Genomic DNA, 21,730 nt, shown 5'->3' on the forward strand with positions numbered 1-21,730 from the left:
TTGATTGATTGATTTTGTGATATTTATTATACTTATCTAACCATTTTATTCACTTTTTCCGCGATAAAAATCGATTTTCAAAAAAAATTTTTTTGAAAAATTTTGAAATTAAAAAAAAATCATTTCTAAAAAAAATGTCCAAACTAAACCAAGACACCCTCCGAAACGATGTCGACGAGAAAAAAGAGGCGAAAGATGAGGAGATCAAACTGAAAAAGATCATAAATGGGCGGGGCGAACCGGCGTTCGGACTGAAATTGATTCCGGAGCACTTGGTGTTCAGATACACGCATCCGCTTCCCGGATTTGCAACGTTTACGATTGTTAACACGAAACCCGATAGACAGGCGTTTAAGGTAAGTGCGCTCTGTTGAGAAATTTTTGATTTTGGGCGCCGCGCGTTTGAATTTTTGAGAAAGTTTTATCGATTTTTTGCGTTAGATTGTTAAAATACACCATTTTAACCAGACTTGCAAAATATCGGCCCGGCCCGGCTCGGCCCGTCGGCCCGGCCCGGCCCGGCCCGGCCCGGCCGGTAGAGAAAGTTGCCGGCCCGGCCCGGCCCGGTCGGCCCGGAGTCAAAAAATGAGCACAACTTTTTCACACAAAATTTTTCGAAATTTTTTGAAATTTTCGTCAAAAATAGTCAAAAATCCTATGTAAACTTGAGTTTTATCGATATGTAAAAACATAGTCGAAAATTCGACTATTTTGCGAAAAAAACAAAAAATTTTCAAAAAAATTCAAATTTTCAAATTTTTGTACTGTGACCCGGGCCGACCGGGCCGGGCCGGGCCAGGCCGGGCCGGGCCGGGCCGGTGAAAATTCTCAAATCGGCCCGGCCCGGCCCGGCCCGGCCCGGCCCGTTGCAAGTATGATTTTAACTGTAAAAACAAAGAAAAACACCAAAAACACATTAAAATAATGACGAAAATGAGAAAGTGCGCTCTATTGAGAACGATCGGAGTTTTGGGTGCCGCGTTTGAATTTCTGAAAACTTTTATTTTATTTTTTGTATTTTTTGCGTTAAATAGTGAACATACACCAATGTAACGATGAAAATGATGATAAAACTCCGTAAATACAGAAAAAAATGTCAAAAATGCGCTCTATTGAGAATGAGCGAAGTTTTGGGTGCCGCGTTTGAATTTTTGCATAATTTTTATTGATTTTTTGCGTTAAATTGTTAAACAACATTAAAAACGACTTAAAAACCAACAATTTAGCGAAAAACAGCAAATGCGCTCTACTGAGAATGGGTGGAATTTTGGGTGCCGCGTTTGAATTTTTGAGAAAAAAACCCTAATTTCGGGTTTTACTAACGTTCGAAAGGCTAAAAATTAAAGAAAAGGTTGTTAAATAAGAGAGAAAGTATCGAAAATAGTTTTTTCTAGTTTTTTCCGGTTTTTACAGCTTTCATCGATATTTTCTTTTAATTTTTTGCGTCCCCTTTGTTTAAATAGTTAAAATATACCGATTTAACTGTAAAAACGAAGAAAAACCACAGAAAATACATTGAAAATGACGAAAATGGGAAAGTGCGCTCTATTGAGAACGATCGGAGTTTTGGGTGCCGCGTTTGAATTTTCGAGAAAAAACTTAATTTTGGCACTTGAATTTGAACTTAATTGATTTTTTAGTTGCTTATAGCGGTTCATAGCCTAAAATTAATTGATTTCTTAATCGTTATCTGATTATTGTTAAAAATTCAACTTTTTCCAAAAAAAAATTTGAAAAATCCAGAAATCGATCGATTTTTTTCAAAAATGTCACAATTTTTGTCATTTTTTCCAGGTGAAATCAAGTGACAACACTGTCTACACAGCGAAGCCAAGTGTCGGTTTCATTCAGGTCTGTTTAACCGCGCTCTACCGAAACCGAAGTACGACATTGAGAGACGCAGAGAAAAAGGGGATTTCGGTGGAGCGCAGTTGTAAAAATATAGTTTTAAAAAAATCGATAATTTCAGCCAGGCGAGCGAGTGCACATCCGTGTGACCTACCTGAATCCAGGCGGCGCCGAAAAGAAGCCAGATTTCCGGAAACACGTGGCAGTTTATCACGTGTCAGCGGGCACCTCGAAGACGTACGAGGAGGCGTTTGCCAGACGGACGGACGGTGTATTTCACTATTACTGTAACCATTCGGATGGAATGGCTTCTGAGGACAATGAGGCTCCGCCCCCTGAGGAACAATAGAGACAGAGAGAAATTATCGATTTTTGGATTATCGATTTTTTTTGTGTTGAGAAATAAAATTGAAATTAGTTGTACATATCTTGAAGAGTGTTGCAATCACGCTCCCTGTCACTGTTCGCTGGAGCGATGAGGGATAGAGACGCAGAGAAACGAGACACCCTCCTTTGTTCGCACGCTCTCTCGTCGCCTTATTTTAAAGGCGCATATCTCAAAAGTGGGCGGAGTTATCAAAACGCAGTCAACTACAAAAATGTAGAGCTAGATTTGATCTACCAGAAAAATGTAATTTCAAAAATATTTGCTCAATTTGCAGCACGATGACGGGCTCTCAAAGTAAGGCTTTTTTTTTGAGATTTGCTGAAAATATGAAAATGACGATATTTCAGAAGCCGTAACAGCCTCAAGTTTTGTCAAAAATTTTTAAATTTATAATGAGTGTGTAGATCAAAAGTAGTACTACACTTTTGTAGTTGATCACTTTTTGATAGCTCCGCCCACTTTTGAGATATGCGCTTTTAAACTTTGGCTTCTCTGCGTCTCTCTCTCTCTAGGTAGCCGATCTTTAAAGGCGCATATCTCAAAAGTGGGCGGAGATATCAAAAACTTTTCAACTACAAAAATGAAGAGCTAGATTTGATCTTTAAAATCATAACAAATTTTTAAAGTTTTAAAGCTGAAAACTACAACAAAGTGAGCTCCCGAAATAAGGCAATTTTTCGAGTTTTTGCTGTAAGTTTGAAAATGACGATATTTCAGAAGCCGTAACAGCCCCAAGTTTGGTCAAAGATTTTAAAATTTGTAATGAGTGTATAGATCAAATCCGTATCTCCTTTTTTGTAGTTTGTAGTTTTTCGATAACTCCGCCCACTTTTGATATATGCTCCATTTTGAAAATTAGTTTTTTAAAAATGTAAATAATTAATGAAAATTGTCCAAGTGATTTTCTAGGATTCCAGATAAACCCACCGGTTCAAGTTTATGTTTGCTGGGTAGATCACAACTAGATCTTCATTTTTGTAGTTTGTAGTTTTTTGATAGCTCCGCCCACTTTTGAGATAGGCGCCTTTAAAGATCGGTTAACTAAAAAGGGAGACGCAGAGAAGGCAAACTTTAAAGGCGCATTTCTCAAAAGTGGGCGGAGCTATCAAAAAGTCGTCAACTACGAAAATATAGTCCTACTTTTGATCTACCAAACAAATATTAGTCTCCAAGAAAAAATTATTTTCAAATCACAAAAACTTTAAAAAATGGATTCTTAATGTTTCTTCTTTTTTCCGCTAAGCGGGGCATCCGACTTCTCAGGTGGAAGGGATTTGACATTTCTGAAAAAGATAATTTGTTTGGGGTAATTAAAGGTAATTAAGGGCAATTAGTGGAAACTTACGCCAAGGTGTCCTCCTCGGGTGTTCCAGATCGTTCGATTGGGGTACGGGAAGGTGGAGTTCTGGAGAAAAATCCATAATTAAATAATTAATTAATTAATTAATTAATTAAATAATTGTAGATCAAAACTAACTGTGCAGTCGGAGGCGCCTGCTTGCTACTCGATTCATCTATCGACTTCAATGACTTCAATGACGGGTTGTTGCCACGTGGAATTAGATTTGCCTGGAAATGAAAAATATTGATTTTTTGCAAGTGCGCTCCACTGAACACGCGGTCGTGTAGTCTGCGTGGACAAGAGCGTAGACGGGATTTGAATTTGTTTGAAGCAAACGCGCTCTACCGCTCTTTCGAACAATGCGGCCGTGTAGTCCTCGTGGACAAGAGGGAACAGAAAATTTGAAAATTTTTCGAGTAATCGCGCTCTACCGAGCTAATTTGCTCTGTTGATAACTAGGCCGTGTAGTCCTCGTGGACAAGACCGGAGTAGGGATTCGAAATTTTCTGGAGAAAATGCGCTCTTTTGACAATGTCATCGTGTAGTCCTCGTGGACAAGAAGTGGCAGAAAATTTGAAAATTTTGGTGCAAACGCGCTCTACCGAACTCGATGGTTGATTTTTCACCGGTGACTACTAGGCAGCAAGCGCGCTCCATTGAGAATTCGATTCGCTGCGTCGTCATGGTTTGTCGATACGTAGCTTAAGCAAGTTTTCCGGAATTTTTGAATTTCGCGCCACGAGATACGCCGTGTACTCCTCGTGGACAAGTTGGGAAGTAGCAAGCGCGCTCCATTGAGAACTACCGTACTACGCGTTCCAGTAGGTTTGCAAATGCGCTCCATTGACGTGTACTCCTCGTGGACAAGTAGGAATCGCTCGCCCCGCTGGATTTATCAGTAGAGCGCACTTACCTTCCCATCCGACTCGAATTTCTTCTTTGATCTACAAAACACGAATGGTAGAAGAAAGAGTTGAGTGATCGTGATCTGGAAATTTTTGAATTTTTTGTCTGAAATCTGAAATTTTTCAAAAAAACAAAAAAAAATTGATAACTTACAATGGAGATGAGTAACATATTAGAAATTCATTTTGTTTTGTTTTTCAGATTTTCCATTTTCCAAATTTGCCCTCATTTTTTTGGTTACGCCGAAAAAAGAATTCGGTTTGTCACGTTTTCCAATTTTTTTATTTGGTTGTAATTTTTGAATTATCGATTTAGTTTTTGCTTTACTAAATATATTTTTCTGGTAGATCAAAAGTAGGACTACAATTTTGTAGTTTGTAGTTTTTTGCTAGCTCCGCCCACTTTTGAGATATGCGCCTTTAAAGGGACTCTCCTCTTTTTGCACACTATTTCTTCTCCCAATCTTTAAAGGCGCATACCTCAAAAGTGGGCGGAGCTATCAAAAAGTTGTCAACTACAAAAATGAAGAGCTATTTTTGATCTACACAACTAATATAAAACTTTTTAAATGGGGCGGAAACTAGAGCTGTGACGGGCTTTCAAATGTAGTCATTTTTCAGATTTTGTCTGAAATTGACAATGTTTGAGACCCCGTCAAGGACTCAGATTTTGTCCAGAGTTGAGCGGAATGCGGTTTTTGAAATAGCGGAAGGCGGAAGGCGGAAGGCGGAAGGCGGAAGGCGGAATACAATGTCGCTTTCAAAAATACGATTTTGGCCTTATTTTGTAGTAAAAAACACTAAAATGGTTAAATTTGTGTTAAATTTTGTTTTTTTCGGTAAACACTGATAGCTTTGCTGCAAAAAACCTCAAAAATATCAGTAAATTGGAATAGGTGATCAAATTTTTCAAGCTGAGGAAAAAATCTTTAACTAGTGGAAGGCGGAAGGCGGAAAGCGGAAACAGGAAAACTTATGGCGGAAAGCGGAAAGCGGAAGGCGGAATTCCGCTCAACTCTGATTTTGTCCAAACATTTAGTGCCTTTTTCTCAAACTTTCTATCTTCTTTTTCAAAAATTCAAACTTCTGCCCTTTTTCAATATGTCTTCTTTGTTTCATCTAGTAGGAGGTGTCCTTGTGTTTACTGAGAAATGACTAACAGAAAAGTAATCTTTCTACCGAAAGAGACCTTATTCGGTCATTTCTGCCTTCTTGACTTGCATCTGGTCGCTTGTCAATATAATATTGTATATACATTGATTTTTATTGAATATATTTCTAGTATTTTATTATTATTATTATTCGATCGCCTATCGGAATGGTGGTCCTTGTATATTTTGATTTTTATTCAATTCTAGGTGTTTTTAAAGGTATGTTTGAATAATTTGAACAATCCGCCATTATCATACTCACTTTATACAGACTACTATCCAGATTCGCAGCGATGGAGACCCCGCTGTTTTCTGAGGTAAATGTTAAATTCTAAATTTAAAAATGAGAGTTTATTTAGAAGAAGATCAATAAGAAACCCGTATGGGACATTGATGGATCAACGCAATAGCCCTGAAGGGAGACTACTTCAAAGGAGCGGTGTACAATCCCAAGGTAAGAATTGTTTTTATTTTTTCGCATACCGTTCAAAAGGTTGTAAATTTTTGCCGTTTATAGTGGAAATTGGCCAACTTTGAGAGGGTGTCTAGGTAATTCTGAATGCCACATCATGAAAATTTTAAATGAATCTCATAGATTGAACGTAAAGCTCCATTTTTGTAGTTGACCACCTTTTGATAGCTCCGCCCACTTTTGAGATATGCGCCTTTAAAGAGAGACTACCTAGACAGAGAGACGCAGAAAGGCCTAACTTTAAAGGCGCATATCTCAAAAGTGGGCGGAGCTATCAAAAAGTTGTCAACTACAAAAATGAAGATCTACCCTTGATCTGTATAATCTGTTAAAAATCTACTTGATGGAACACTCAGTATTACCATGACACACTGTCAAAGTTAGTCATTTTCCACTGAAAACAGCCAAAGTTGATACCTTTTTGTCCGGTACTGTAAGACTCTATTTGTATGTTTTCAGAAGAGCGACAAGGAGAATGCGCAACCACTTTACGTCTACTTCTCCAATATGAAGATTCAAATGCTTGGTATATATGTATACAATTTTAAATTAATAATTAAATTCTTTATTAATAACAAAATTATTGACATTTATAAACTATTTTCTTTTGTTGAAACTTTTGAAAAATTGTATCTTTCTGCAACTTCAAATATCCACTTGTACCATAGTTGTCAAGGCCCGGGCAAATTGGCGCGAAAGTCAAATTTTCAAATTTTTTGCAATTTTTTGCAATTTTTAAAAATTTTAAGCGAAAAATAACATGTTTTGATTTACATAATCAGTATTAATTTGTAAATTTTTAAGCCAAAAATCACAACGAAGTGGGCTTTAAAAGAATGCCAATTTTTTTTCGAGTTTTTGCTGAAAGGGACGATTTTTAAGAGCTCGTCATAGATTCAGATTTTGGCACAGAATTTTAAATTTGCAGTGGTCTTGTAGATCAAAAGTAGGACTATATTTTTGTAGTTGACCACCTTTTGATAGCTCCGCCCACTTTTGAGATATGCGCCTTTAAAGACGCCCTCCTCTTTTCGCCCACTATCTCGTCGCTTAACTTTAAAGGCGCATATCTCAAAAGTGGGCGGAGTTATCAAAAAGTGATCAACTACAAAAATGTAGTACTACTTTTGATCTACCAGGAAAATATAAAACTGTTCAAGTATTAACAAGTGGAAATTTTTATTCGTTTCAAAAAAAAATCCGAAAAACTTTGATCTTATTCATTCTTCGTCTTCTTCATCACCGCATCTCCCTGGCACTCCAACGAGTCGATCTAAAAACAAAAAATCGATATTTCGGTAGAGCGCACTTTCGCACCCATACCTCCTTTGCCTGATAGATCTTATCATGATCGAGAAGCACTTTGATCTGAATGAAAATATCTCCGTCGGCCGAGAATTCCGTGATTTTTGCCAATGGAAGAAAGTTCTGGAATCCGATGGTTCCGTTACGGAGACCGGTTGGTTTCTCCAAGAAATCCCAGATTTCTGGCATCTTTGACACGTACATCGTTTTGGTTACTGTAATTTAATTGATTAGGGGGACGAGGTTTTTCTAGGCCACGATGGGTCAAGTGGATCGCATTGTCAATGGAGCGCGTTTGCACCAAAACATTCAGAATATTCGAATCCCCACTCCCCTCTTGTCCACGAGGAGTACACGACTAGCGAGTTTACTAGAGCGCATTTGCTCAATCTTGTCCACGCAGACTACACGGCCACTTTATCGAAAGAGCGCGCACCAAAATATTCAAAAAAATTTCAAATTCTCTGCTCTCTCTTGTCCACGAGGAGTACACGATCGCATTATCAATGGAGCGCATTTGCCAACCTACTGGAGCTACGGTAGTTCTCAGTGGAGCGCGCTTGCTACTTCCCAACTTGTCCACGAGGAGTACACGGCGTATCGCGTGGCGCGAAATTCAAAATTTTCGGAAAACTTGCTTAAGCTACGTATCGAAATACCATGACGACGCAGCGAATCGAATTCTCAGTGGAGCGCGCTTACTGCCTAGTAGTCGCCAGTGAAAAATCAATAATCGAGTTCGGTAGAGCGCGTTTGCACCAAATTATTCAAAAAATTCAAATTCTCTGTTCCCTGTTGTCCACAAGGACTACACGACCACCATGGCAATGGAGCGCATTTGCTTCTAACCCCATTAGTCCGGTAGAGCGCAATAGTTGATAACTGAGCAAATACGCTCCATCGCAAATGTTTGTCCACGTGGACTACACGGGCGGTGCAACTCTCTCAGTAGAGCGCACTTACTTATCCTCCACGAGGAGTACACGGGTACAATTTGTAATTGTGCAGTGCAGTGGAGCGCGGTTTCTCAGGAGCAAACGCGCCCCAACGGACTCAGCCAAAAATTTTGGCGCGAAATTCAAAAAATTCAAAAAACCTGACTAAAACTGCGTATCAACAAGCTTGCTATGTCAGTTTCGGAATCTTTTTTGATGGCCGAGGTTTTTCTAGGCCACCAAGAACATTTGGACACGAAAAATCTTACTGCGGTTACTGTAGTTTGGTTACTGTAGCCCGAACGGTTCCAAGATACCGCGTAGTACTTTTTCGGTACTAGATGGCCTAGAAAAACCTCGGCCACCACAAACTCACACAACTCCTTCTTATCATTCGAGAGAATCGAGAAGTTGACGTCACATCGGAATGGCCACTCGACGATATCATCCCATTCCCCCATCATCAAACAGACGAAGATCGAGAAGAACTCACGGAATGCTGCAAACGCGCTCTTTTGATAGAGGCGCCGTGTAGTCCTCGTGGACAAGACAGGCGAAGTGTTTTCGAATTTTTCATTGCAAAAGTCGGTTTTTATACCAATTTTTGGCTGAAAACCCAGATTTTAATGATTTTTAGACACTTTTAGCGCGAAAATCGATAAAAAATCGAAAAAAAAACTGGTGGCCGAACTTTTGCATTTTCTCGGCCACCATGGAAATACTGATTTTACACCGTTTTTTCACTTTAAAATGTTTGAAAGAGTTTTAAAAGCGAGTTTGACACTTAAAATATCGATAAAATCACAAAATTTTGAATGGTGGCCGAACTTTTGCACCTCGGCCACCAAAAAATTATCGATTTTCCATTGTTTTTTTTGCGCTAAATGAGTCTAAAAACCGTCAAAATCCGCGATTTCAGCAAGAAACCCGGTTATTAACAAAAAAAACGATGTAAAATCAGTATTTTCGTGATGGCCGAGAAAATGCAAAAGTTCGGCCACCAAATTTTTTTTCGATTTTTATCGATTTTTGCGCTAAATGTGTCTAAACTCCGGAATTTCAGCTGGGTACCCGGTTTTAAACACAAAAAAAAGATGTAAAATCAGTAGTGGCCGAGATAATGCAAAAGCTCGGCCACCAAAAATTTATCGATTTTTTATCGATTTTTGCGCTAAAAGTGTCTAAAAATCGTCAAAATCCGGGATTTCAGCTAGAAACCCGGTTTTTTAACACCAAAAAACGATGTAAAATCAGTATTTTCGTGGTGGCCGAGAAAATGCAAAAGTTCGGCCACCAAATTTTTTATCCATTTTTTGTGCTGAATATGTCTAAAAACTCTCAAAATTTGTGATTTCAGCAGAAAATCGATTGAAAAAACTGATTTTTCGTGAAAACGATGCGCAAAAAATTCAAAACCGCTTTGCCTGTCTTGTCCACGAGGACTACACACGCCCCGCTGTCCAGTAGAGCGCACTTACCCAATCCATCGCCATAGGGCGCGGCGACAGCCATCATCTTGTATCCGTATCCATGCGAATAGAACGGTTGGCTGAAAATCGTTCGCCACTTTTTATTCTTGGTCGCCTTGACGACGGTCAATCCGATATTCGGAATTCGAAAAGTGTGTTGACTTCCGAATTTTTCGAACGATGACTCGGCGAGCTGCATGTATTGCAACATTCCCACGTACCGATCCACGTATCCCGATTGTTGGATATTGATTTTCGAACGGATTGGATTGAGTGATTGACACAGAAGCATCAGGTGCAGATTTCTACAAAAAATCACCATTTTGCATTAAAAAACTCAAAAAATTTTCAAATTCTTTGTCCCCTCTTGTCCACGAGGAGTACACGATCGCATTTTCAAAAGAGCGCGTTTGCACCAAAACATTCAAAAAAAAATTCGAATCCCCACTCCCCTCTTATCCACGAGGAGTACACGACTGGCGAGTCCACTAGAGCGCATTTGCTCAATCTTGTCCACGCAGACTATCCGGCCACTTTATCGAAAGAGCGCGTTTGCACCAAAATATTCAAAAAGAATTTCAAATTCTCTGCTCTCTCTTGTCCACGAGAACTACACGATCGCATTGTCAATGGAGCGCATTTGCAAACCTACTGGAACGCGTAGTACGGTAGTTCTCAGTGGAGCGCGCTTGCTACTTCCCAACTTGTCCACGAGGAGTACACGGCGTCTCTCGAGGAGCGAAATTCAAAAAATTTCGAAAAAATTGCTTAAGCTACGTATCGACAAACCATGACGACGCAGCGAATCGAATTCTCAGTGGAGCGCGCTTGCTGCCTAGTAGTCACCAGTGAAAAATTAATAATCGAGTTCGTTAGAGCGCGTTTGCACCAAAATTTTCAAATTTTCTGCCCCTCTTGTTCACGAGGACTACACGACCGCATTGTCAATGGAGCGCATTTTCTGCAACAAAAAATTCCGAATTCCCACTTCCCCCTTGTCCACGAGGACTACACGGTCGAGTTCTCAACAGAGCGAGTTTGCTTCTCTAATCTCTATCTCGGTAGAGCGTGATTGCTCAAAAATGTTTTTCAAAAATTCAAATTCTCCGTCTCCTCTTGTCCTCGAGGACTACACGACCGCATTCTCAAAGGAGCGCATTTGCTTCTAAGCCCCACTGAAACGCGTAGTACGGTAGAGCGCAAAAGTTGATAACTGAGTGGACTCAAATGCGCTCCACCGCAAATTTTTTGTCCACGTGGACTACACCTGCAATAGAGCGCACTTACTAATCATCTTGTCCACGAGGAGTACACGGGGACAATTTGTCATTGTGCAGTGGAGCGCGGTTTCTCAGGAGCAATCGCGCCCCAACGGACTCAGCTGAAATTTTGGCGCGAAATTCAAAAAATTCAAAAAACTGACTTGAACTGCGTATCAACCTGGCATAGGAGTCTAGTAGAGCGCGCTTGCGTACTGAGTTCGGTAGAGCGCGTTTGCGCTTGTCCACGAGGAGTACACGGCGTACCTATCATCCCTGACGTGTCGTTTCACTTCATTCTTCTCTCCTTTTTTATGACATCCGTGCTCCTTGAATGGACAGTCGACCCAGTTGGTCGGTACGATGGCCGTGGCCGAGGTTTTCACCTGGCCGAGGTTTTCCTCTTCCACGTGGATCGGAATCGACACTTCCATCGAGCGAGTCGATGTTCCTGCAACGTTTTGGTGGCCTTACTTTCGGTGGCCTAGGTTTTCAGATGGTGGCCTAGAATCCCAAAGTGACTGGTGGCCTAAGTTTCGGTGGCCTAACTTTTTATTTGGTGGCCTAGAATCCCTTAAACTCAGATGGCCTAGCTTATTTTTGGGTCACCTGGATTTTTGGGATTCTAGGCCACCGAAAGTTAGGCCACCAATCAATTTGGGATTCCAGGCCTCTATCTGAAAACCTAGGCCACCTGGATTCTTAGGATTCTAGGTCTTCGCAAAAAAAGTTAGGCCATTAGAGTTTCTGGGATTCGAGGCCACCAATAGTTAGGCCACATCCACATCTAGGTTTCAAGGGGTGGCCTAAATTTCGGTGGCCTAGGTTTTCAGATGGTGGCCTAGAATCACAAAGTGACTGGTGTCCTAAGTTTCGGTGGCCTAGGTTTTCTTTTGGTGGCCTAACACTTTCTTTTCGGTGAACCGAAAGTTAGGCCACCAATAAATTTGGGATTCTAGGCCACCGAAAGTTAGGCCACTAATAAATTTGGGATTCTAGGCCACCTGAGTTTTTGGGATTTCTAGGCCATCGCTAAGAAAGTTAGGCCATTAGAGTTTCTCGGTTTCTAGGCCACCAAAAGTTAGGCCACATCCACATCTAGGTTTCAAGGGGGTGGCCTAAATTTCGGTGGCCTAGGTTTTCAGATGGTGGCCTAACTTTCTTAGCGGTGGCCTAGAATCCCAAAAACTCACGTGGCCTAGAAACGGCGCCGGCCATGAACGGACTGTCCAATGGAGTTGGTGGATTTGAGAACGATTTGGCCGATGCCTTCATCGGAACCGATTGGACAAGAATCGGACGAGGTGTTATTTCAGGATTCTCGACGGTGGCCGAGGATGTTGAGAGAATTGGAGTCTCCATAGAAAATTACTTAATCACCTGCAATTTTTTAATTGGAATTTCAGAGGGTAATTAGAATTGAGAAAACGAGCGGTGACGTCAGGTGCTGTAAGTGGTAGAACTTAGCAGGGCTACAGTACCCCAGGATCGCGTCCTACAAAAAAGTTGTCAACTATAAATTTGTAGCCCATGACTTGTTCTATAACATACTAAAAACCTGAAAATGTGGAATCAAAGGGAACGCCGTGACACCCTTCTAAAGTCACCTGAAAGGGTACTTGCGTTGAGAAGACACAAAGCGTGCAGTGTCCTGTTCAGGCTACAGTACCCCAGGGAGTGGTCCTACCAAAAAGTTGTCAACTACAAAAATGTAGCCCGTGAGCTGTTTTATTATATACTGAAATTTTGACTAATTGAAACATAAGGGTACAGAGTGACACACAGTCAAACTTAGCCTCGAGTGTAGGAGCCTTGATGATAGCGCATTGTGTGCAAAACCTTATTCAGGCTACAGTACTCTAGGGAGGGGTCCTACCAAAAAGTGGTCAACTATGAAAATGAAGCCCATGACTTGTTCTATAACATACTAAAAACCTGAAAATGTGGAATCAAAGAAAACACCGTGACACCCTTCTGAAGTCACCCGTGGTATACTTCCGTTCAGATGACTCTAAGAAGAGTGCTGTTTCTTATTCAAACTACAGTACCCCAGGGTGGCGTGCTAGAAAAAAGTTGTCAACTACAAAAATGTAGCCCATAACTTGTTCTATAACAAGAAATAACTTTAAATTAGCTACGTCCAAAACGCAGACCGTGACACTCAGTCAAAGTAAAAAATACCCCAGGCACCTGCCAGCACCAAGCTAAACGTATCGAAATGCGGGGAGCCAGCGGGTTTGCCGGCTCGCGGAGCCCGTCCCCCATGGATACATCGATTCGTCATAAAATCCATGGAGATATCCATGGAAATTGTGAAAAAAGCACACAAAAAAGACATAAAAAAATTTATATTCTCCGTTTTTTTTTGGCTCCCGACGCCAAAAAAATCAAAATAAAATAGAAAAATGAAAGGACTACGGTAGAAAGAGGTCGTTGAGAATTCAGAAAATTATTGAAAAAAAGGAACCGTGGAAAAGGGGGCGGAGCCTAAAATGTACATAACTTTGAAAATGGAATGTAAAAGAAAAATAGATAACAATGAATATGAATTCCTATAAAAAGTAAAATGGCCTAGAAATCCGGAAATCCGGAAAGTTCGGCCATCTCTATGCAAGAGCAGGCGTATTATCATAGATGGACGGTGCCCTTGCAATAATCACAACTGTTCCGAAAGCACATGCCATTGTGAATAAGATTAAGAAGATTCGATCCATGACCACTGATATGTACTTCCAGTCTTCGATTACCTGCAAAATATTGAAATTGAATTTGGAGAATTGTGTGGAAAATGCGCTCTACCGAACACGTTAGATGCCCACCATTCTTTCAGTTTTATAGTATGTTGTAGAGCAGCTCATGGTCTACAACTTTGCTGTTGACAACTTTTTTCTAGAACGTTTTTCTGGGGGTACTGTAGCATGAATAAGATTTTGGACGCGTTTTCAACGCTTGTGAGCGTAGGGCGAATTGCGGGATCACAATGCGGGATCATTGGGGCGCCTTCACTCGAGGCAAGGTTTGACTATGCGTCACTTTGTACCCTTATGTCTTATTTACTCAAAATTTTAGTATATTATAGAACAAGTCATGGACTACATTTTTCTAGTTGACAGCTTTTCGCTTGGACCACTCCCTGGGTTACTGTAGCCTGAACAGGACACTGCACGCTTTGTGTCTTCTCAACGCATGTACACCTCAGGTGACTTTGAAAGGGTGCCTCGCGGACCCTGATAGCCCAAACTTGTTTAAATTGATTTCATGTTATAGAACAAGTCACGGGCTACAACTTTGCTGTTGACAACTTTTTTCTAGAACGTTTTCCTGGGGTACTGTAGCCTTTATAATATTCTGCACACAATGGGCTATCATCAGGGCGCCTACACTCGAGGCAAAGTTTGACTATGCGCTACTCTGCACCCTTATGCCGTATTCAGTCAAAAATTTAGTATGTTAAAGAGCAAGTAATGGACTACATTTTTCTAGTTGACAACTTCTTTCTAGAACGCCACCCTGGGTTACTGTAACCTGAATAAAATTCTGCACGCCTTCTCACCACTTGTAAGCTTAAGGAGCCTTGAGAAGGGTGTCACGGCGTACCCTTTGATTCCACTTTTTCAGTTCTTTAGTATGTTATAGAACAACTCATGGGCAACAAATTTGTAGTTGACAACTTTTTTGTAGAGCCAATTCCTGGGGTACTGTAGCTTCACTAATCTCTTGCACCCTAGCATCACAACTACCAAATGTCGATCACCCTGCCTATCCTCTGTCGTATGAACTAGTTAATCAAAGTTTGACTTTCTAGGCCACGCGCGCTTTATTGACAAAATTATTATCAATAGAGCGCACTTTCTGGCTCCCCTAAAAATGACGCCAAATTCAATATTCAGATAGCTACACTACACTATTGTCTCCTTCACGTCATATTTTTCTTCGTTGCAATAAAAATATCATAAATAATTCAAATATAGGCAAACACATCTTTCTTGTACTTTCGACCCGTCGGCTGGCGTGCCTGTGACGCTTAAAAGAAAAAACTTAAATTACCTGTTTATCATCTTCCTCGTTTTTCAAATGGTCCGCAATATAGGCGACACTTTCCACTGCTGATCGCACCGGCGAGTTGTCACTGAAAAAAAAATTATTTTTTGACGCGTTGCGGTCGCGTCGCGTGTCTCAACCGAGCGCAGTTACACTGAGAAGCACAATATCAGAACTGTGCGGCAAAATTGCAAAAGGGGGCGGAGTCAAAAATTTCAACAAAAATGAGAAACAGGCTCCGCCCACTATTGTAAAAATTTCAAAACTTCGAATTTCTGACGCGTTGCGGCTGCGTCGCGTGTCTCATTTCAAAGTTTTGCAAAAATGGGCGGAGCCAAAATGTTTTTTTAAATTGAATACCTGGCTCCGCCCACATTTTTTCCAAATGTTCAAAAATTCAAATTTCTGATGCGTTGCGGTCGCGTCGCGTGTGCCTGCGCGCCAAAATTTTGAAAAACAAACCGTGGTAGAGTGAACGATGACTCCTCCTTATTGGAATTGAGTCCAGGGGATAATAATTCGGAATTTTGGCCCAAAATATGGTTGACACCTATGCTGAATGTCGACGCACGTGGGTCGAATTTCCGGTTTGGCTGTAATTTTTTTTGTTTTGAAAATTGAGAAAAAAAAATGCAATTGTGCTCCACCGCACTCCCCCAAGTGTCGGTGGAGAGCGCTTAAAATTCGTGGCCTAGAATTCTCTAGGCCATGGAGTTTTCTAGGCCATGGCCACTAACCTTGATGTGATGACCGGGTGGTTGGGGGCGTGTCATTAGAAGATATTTCGGCAGAAAATCCACGAATAGTCGTTTCATCCATTTCGGCATTGTATGAGTTGTCGGCGATCGATAATGCACGTTCTGGAAAATAATTTGGTGGCCGCGGAAATGCAAAAATTAGGCCATCGGTGGTTTTGAAGAGGTTTTAAAGGTTTTATGTGGGATTTTAAGATTTTTGATAAACTTCTGGTTTCAATAGGTGCCAGAAACGGTAAAATGTGGAAAAATAAATTTGAAAATTTTTTATTAAAAAATTTTATTTTTCAAAAATTTTAATTTAATTTTTTTTAATTCCAAAAGTTAAAAATGTTCCTTTCACCGTTTCTTACGCAAAAATTAGCACAAAAACCACTAAAAAATGAATGAAAAAGCAGAAATTCGAGTTGATGGCCGAGGTTTTGCAAAAGTTAGGCCACCGATGGGGGTTCTTGTTTTTTGGCGGTTTTTTATCGAGTTTTTGTAATTTTTTTAGTTCGATAAATGTATTGGACGTTTTCAGGTGAAAAAATTACCAACAAAACGCAAAAAGGACTAGTGGCCGAGGTTTTGCAAAAGTTAGGCCACCGATGGATTTCACGTTTTCTGGTCGTTTCTAACCGATTTTTTTTTGTTTTTTGTATATTTGTGTGTTTAAAGAAACAGTTTTAATCAAAAAATGCAAAAAAAAACCCAGAAATTTTGATTTTCTGAAAAAACTTTTTTTTTTCAAATTTTTTTTTTCGATATTTTACCAGTTTTCAATTTCAAAATATCCAATACAACATGAGACTGCTCATAGCTACTAAAAAACCGGTCAAAAAAGCAAAAATAACCAAAAAATTGTGGTGGCCGCGGAAATGCAAAAGTTCGGCCACCGATGGGTTTCACGAGTACCTGGCCGTTTCTAATCATTTTTTCTGTTGTTTTCTTAGTTTGTGTACTTTCTTAAACAAATTTCGTCCGGAAATTCAAAAATCTCAATAAAAATCGACAAAAACGACATAAAAATCGACCAAAACGTTGAAAACAAGGTCAGAAATAAGTATTGGCCGAGTTTTTGCAAAAACTCGGCCACCGATGGTTTTCGGTGATATTTTGAGCAGTTTTTATATATGAGAGCCTAACTTTTTTAATAATGGTGTTTCTATGTCACCACGCTGTTTTTTTCGGGGTTTGCCAGTAAAACCGCGACGCCGCACGCGACGCGTTCCAACAAAAAACTCACCAAGGTGACTACAGTAACCACGACGGACAACGTGACAAGAACCATCGTGAACAGAAGATATTTTCCAATGAGTGGAATGACGAGTGATGTGGATGGAATGATCTCGACAAGGAGTAAGAAGAAGACAGTCAATGAGATCAAAATGGAAATACAAAGCGATATTTTCTCTCCTCCATCTGACGGTAGGTAGAAGACCAAAGCGGTGAGAAATGAGATTCCGACGGATGGGAAGATCAGATTGACGGTGTAGAATAACGTCTTCCGACGCAGATGAATCTCGTAGGTGATGTCGATGAAGGGCGACTCGCAGCACGGGTATCTGAAATTAGGGGAATGAAAACGCGCTCCAATTGTTATGAACTTGTAGATCGAATCTGGCTCTACATTTTTGTAGTTGACAACTTTTTGATAGCTCCGCCCATTTTTGAGATATGCGCCTTTAAAGATCGGCTACCTAGGCAGAGAGACGCAGGGAAGCCTAACTTTAAAGGCGCATATCTCAAAAGTGGGCAGAGCTATCGAAAAGTTATCAACTACAAAAATGTAGCACTGGTTTTGATCTACAAAACCAACTAAGATTCAAAATGTTTGGACAGAATCTAGTTCATTTTCAGCAAAAAAACTGACAAAAGAGACTAAGCCCGTGACAGCTTCAGTTTTTGTCCGATTTTTTAAAACTTCATATTGTTATGTCGATGACATCCAGATCTTCATTTTTGTAGTTGACAGCTTTTCGATAGCTCCGCCCCCTTTTGAGATATGCACCTTTAAAGATAGAGGGCGAGAGAGCGTGCGAAAAGATGAGGGTGTCTCGTTTCTCTGCGTCTCTTCCCCTTCCTCACTCTCGCTGCATCAAGTTGCAATCTTTAAAGGCGCATGTCTCAAAAGTGGGCGGAGCTATCAAAAAGTTGTCAACTACAAAAATGTAGCCCTAGTTTTGATCTACACAGCCAATGTAAATTTCAGCCGGTGGGTTTTTCTGGGATCCCAGTAAATCGCTCCAAAGTTGAGAAATTTTTACAAAAAAAATTTTCAATTTTTTTTTCCAAATGACTTACCGTTTCGAGTGTCTCTTCCCAGGTACATTGAGAATATCCCACTCCACAGACGGATAATAATCGCTCAAATCAATTCCTCTATCGACAACCCATACAATCTCCTTCGTCGGTCCATCAACTCCCTCCACATCCTCCTCAATCTCCTTTTCCAGATGTTTATCCCGATGTTGTAGATCAACTTCGAGTCCTCCATACGTCCAGGAGCCGAATTTCATTTCACACTGTTGACGGTCGAATGGGAAGAATTCCACGTCGATTTGGCACATGCTACAAGCCAGATAATAAGGTTATTTGGGTCCAAATTGAATGAAAAATATACCAATGTGATTGTTACAAAAAGCAAAAAATAATGACAGGAGTGGGGCGTCGAACTTGGGTAGCTAGGTTTACTGGTCAGACGTGTTACCGGTTGCGCCACGAGAGTCAAATGTGGAGCGGCGGTGCGCCGCCGCCGCCACCACCCTTATCACCACCCTCACCTTCTCGTCGCGCCTCTCCATCCATAGCCTACCCGGTAAGGAGTCTGACCACGAAACTCGTATCCGGGGTTCGATTCCCACTGGGATCAATAATTTTTTGCTTTTTGTAACAAGTCTATTAGTATATTTTTTATTGGTTTTCGACCACTTTTACACCACTTTCCGGTCAAAAACCACAAAAAATGTGTTTACCTCTTATAAATCGCGGGTGGCGCCCATTCCACTGTTCCATTATATGTTAGCTTTGCTTTTGTCATTATCGTTACTTGATAGTTTCCATCAGCGCTGTAAATAAAGTTTTAAAAGTTTTAATTTTCTAATGAATTAAAAAATACTCACTTATTATAAAGGACTACATCAGGCAGCCAGATGGTGTCCGATGGGACGTACAGTACTTCGACACCACCGTATTCTGCTGGATCCCATCGTAGTTTGTAGTCCATCCAGCTCTGGAATTCAAAATAAAAAATTTCGGTTTACTTGGCTCCGCCCATTTTCAGAAAAAATTTCTCACTTTTGGAGCGATTTTCCAATATTCCAGAAAAGCCCACCAGCTCAAATTTATATTGGCTGTGTAGATCAAACATATGGCTCCATTTTTGTAGTTGACACTTTTTTGATAGCTCCTCACACTTTTGAGATATGCGCCTTTAAAGAGACTCTCCTTTTTTTGCACACTATGTTGACTCCCAAACTTTAAAGGCGCATATCTCAAAAGTGGGCGGAGCTATCAAAAAAGTGTCAACTACAAAAATGAAGTGCTATTTTTGATCTACACAACAGTATAAAAACGTTTTAAATGGGGCGGAAACTAGAGCTGTGACGGGCTTTTAAATTTAGTCATTTTTCAGTTTTTGTCAGAAATTGACAATGTTTGGGACCCGGTCAAGGACTCAGATTTTGTCCAAACATTTTGAATCTTAGTTGGTTTTGTAGATCAAAACTAGCTCTACATTTTTGTAATTGACAACTTTTTGATAGCTCCGCCCACTTTTGAGATATGCGCCTTTAAAGTTAGGCGACGAGATAGTGTGCGAAAAGAGGAGGGTGTCTTTAAAGACGCATATCTCAAAAGTGGGAGGAGCTATCAAAAAGTTGTCAACTACAAAAATGAAGAGCTAGGTTTGATCTACACATCCATATAAAATTTTAACTGTTGTTGTCACTACTGGCGTCATGATAACCTTTCAAAGTTCGTCAATTTTTCAAAAAAAATTTTAACATTTTTTTTTTCAAATTTTCAGATTTTTCAGCTTTTTCTCTCAAAAAAACTCACATGCTGTAACCACACATTTGTCGTCATAATCTGATTCTTCTCGTGAACATCTAGAAGTTGACTAAGTTTCAGTTTGAACGTCACCACCAGCGTCTCGCCATTCTCACTCACTGGTCTCACCAGTTTGTTGTAATCTGTAGATCAAAATAAATTATTTTTGTTGGTAGATCAAAACTCTAGGCAAACGCGCTCTATCGAACAACACGAAAAAATTTGGAATTGGTAGATCAAAACGCACTCCTCGCTCTATCGCACTCCTTAGAGCGCATTTACACCCGATTTTCTTCGTTTTTCGTGTAGATCACAACTAAATTTCACATTTGTTAACATGATGCAAGTGCGCTCTATCGAACAATTCTAAAATATTGGAGTTGGTAGATCAAAACGCACTCCTCGCTCTACCTCGTCTATTAGAGCGCATTTACACCCGATTTCCCCCATTTTTCGGGTAGATCAAAATTTTATGACTTTTGCTCTACCAAAAAATCAATCGATAATCTGATATACCGGCTATCAGATCCTCAAACAGTCGATTCGCGTCTCGATTCGTTTGTGTCGACGGCGAGAGGAGCAGAAATATGAGGAGGTACACAATGCCGTGCTCATTTGGTCCCATTAACCTGCGGGAAATTAAAAAATTAATTTAGAGAGAGAAGGGTAACACGGAAGTGAGAGGGTGCAGAGAAAAAAAATTGTTTTTGCAAAAATTCGAAAAAACTTTTTTTGGTAAGTTCGCTCCACCGAAATTTTGCTGAAAATCGCGTAATAGGACAAACAGACATTTCAGAATTTTTTTTTCAAAAAATTCAGCAAGTGCGCTCCACCGAAATTATTTGAAAATAGCTCAAAATTCAAGAATTAAAAGTTTCTCGGTAGAGCGAATTTGCGTAAAATCATTAAAAATGAATCTGGCGCGCCTTGAACGCATTTTTGGAATTTTTTCTATCGAAATTGAAAATGCGCTCTACCGAAATTTTTGCGAAAATTCGAAAAATAATTTGACAAGTGCGCTCCACCGAAATTTCGCTGAAAATTGGAAATTTCCAGAAAATTCACGTTTTATGGGACAAAAAACAGACACACAGACAGACATTTCAGATTTTTTTTCAAAAAAATTAGCAAGTGTGCTCCACCGAAATAATTTGAAAATCGTTCAAAATTCAATTTTCTCAGTAGAGCGAATTTGCGTAAAATCATTAAAAATGAATCTGGCGCACCTTGAACGCATTTTTGGAGTTTTTTCTATCGAAATTGAAAATGCGCTCTACCGAAATTTTTGCAAAAATTCGAAAAAAAAACCTTTTTTCGCAAGGCGCTCCACCGAAATTTCGCTGAAAATCGGTTTAGATGACAAACAGACACACAAACAGACAGTTTTGAAATTTAAAGAATTTTTTACAACAAGTGCGCTCCACCGAAATAATTTGAAAATAGCTCAAAATTCAAGAATTAAAAGTTTCTCGGTAGAGCGAATTTGCATAAATCCATGAAAATCGAGTCTGGTGCGCCTTGGACGCATTTTTCAGAATTTCTAAATATCAAAATTGAAAATGCGCTCTACCGAAATTTTTGCGAAATCTCGAGAAAAAAAAATTTTTCAAGTGCGCTCTACCGAAATTTCGCTGAAAATCGGTTTATAGGACAAAAAACAGACACACAGACGGACAATTTAGAAAATGTTTCAAAAAAATCAGCAAGTGCGCTCCACCGAAATAATTTGAAAATCGCTCAAAATTCAATTTTCTCGGTAGAGCGAATTTGCATAATTCCATGAAAATCGAGTCTGGTGCGCCTTGGACGCGTTTTTAAAAAAATATTT

General features: G+C 40.0%; 5 protein-coding genes across 5 annotated transcripts; 2 read left to right on the forward strand and 3 right to left on the reverse strand.

Moving 5' to 3' along the window:
• Positions 1–134: 134 nt before the first annotated feature.
• GCK72_000351 (uncharacterized protein) lies at positions 135–2,197 on the forward strand (the record flags this gene model as incomplete). The annotated part of the gene is made up of 3 exons (XM_053722433.1): positions 135–356; positions 1,795–1,920; positions 1,970–2,197. 3 exons carry the CDS (start codon positions 135–137, stop codon positions 2,195–2,197), a joined length of 576 nt encoding a protein of 191 aa, XP_053591078.1.
• A 1,255-nt stretch (positions 2,198–3,452) lies between these two features.
• Positions 3,453–4,655, reverse strand: GCK72_000352 (uncharacterized protein; the record flags this gene model as incomplete). The annotated part of the gene is made up of 5 exons (XM_053722434.1): positions 3,453–3,519; positions 3,582–3,641; positions 3,714–3,805; positions 4,492–4,566; positions 4,638–4,655. 5 exons carry the CDS (start codon positions 4,653–4,655, stop codon positions 3,453–3,455), a joined length of 312 nt encoding a protein of 103 aa, XP_053591079.1.
• Positions 4,656–7,322: 2,667 nt separating this feature from the next.
• Positions 7,323–12,436, reverse strand: GCK72_000353 (uncharacterized protein; the record flags this gene model as incomplete). The annotated part of the gene is made up of 6 exons (XM_003089610.2): positions 7,323–7,379; positions 7,430–7,626; positions 8,723–8,845; positions 9,825–10,120; positions 11,342–11,525; positions 12,268–12,436. 6 exons carry the CDS (start codon positions 12,434–12,436, stop codon positions 7,323–7,325), a joined length of 1,026 nt encoding a protein of 341 aa, XP_003089658.2.
• Positions 12,291–12,491, forward strand: GCK72_000354 (uncharacterized protein; the record flags this gene model as incomplete). The annotated part of the gene is made up of 1 exon (XM_053722435.1): positions 12,291–12,491. The coding sequence occupies one exon, from the start codon at positions 12,291–12,293 to the stop codon at positions 12,489–12,491; it is 201 nt and encodes a 66-aa protein (XP_053591080.1).
• Positions 12,492–13,680: 1,189 nt separating this feature from the next.
• GCK72_000355 (uncharacterized protein) lies at positions 13,681–20,527 on the reverse strand (the record flags this gene model as incomplete). Its single annotated transcript, XM_003092826.2, has 10 exons — positions 13,681–13,821; positions 15,122–15,203; positions 15,578–15,708; positions 15,853–15,975; positions 17,099–17,417; positions 18,157–18,423; positions 18,828–18,920; positions 18,975–19,084; positions 19,912–20,045; positions 20,419–20,527. 10 exons carry the CDS (start codon positions 20,525–20,527, stop codon positions 13,681–13,683), a joined length of 1,509 nt encoding a protein of 502 aa, XP_003092874.2.
• Between the last annotated feature and the right edge of the window lie 1,203 nt (positions 20,528–21,730).

Source organism: Caenorhabditis remanei, chromosome I (assembly GCF_010183535.1).
Source record: "Caenorhabditis remanei strain PX506 chromosome I, whole genome shotgun sequence".
NCBI classification, from domain to species: Eukaryota; Metazoa; Nematoda; class Chromadorea; order Rhabditida; family Rhabditidae; genus Caenorhabditis; species Caenorhabditis remanei.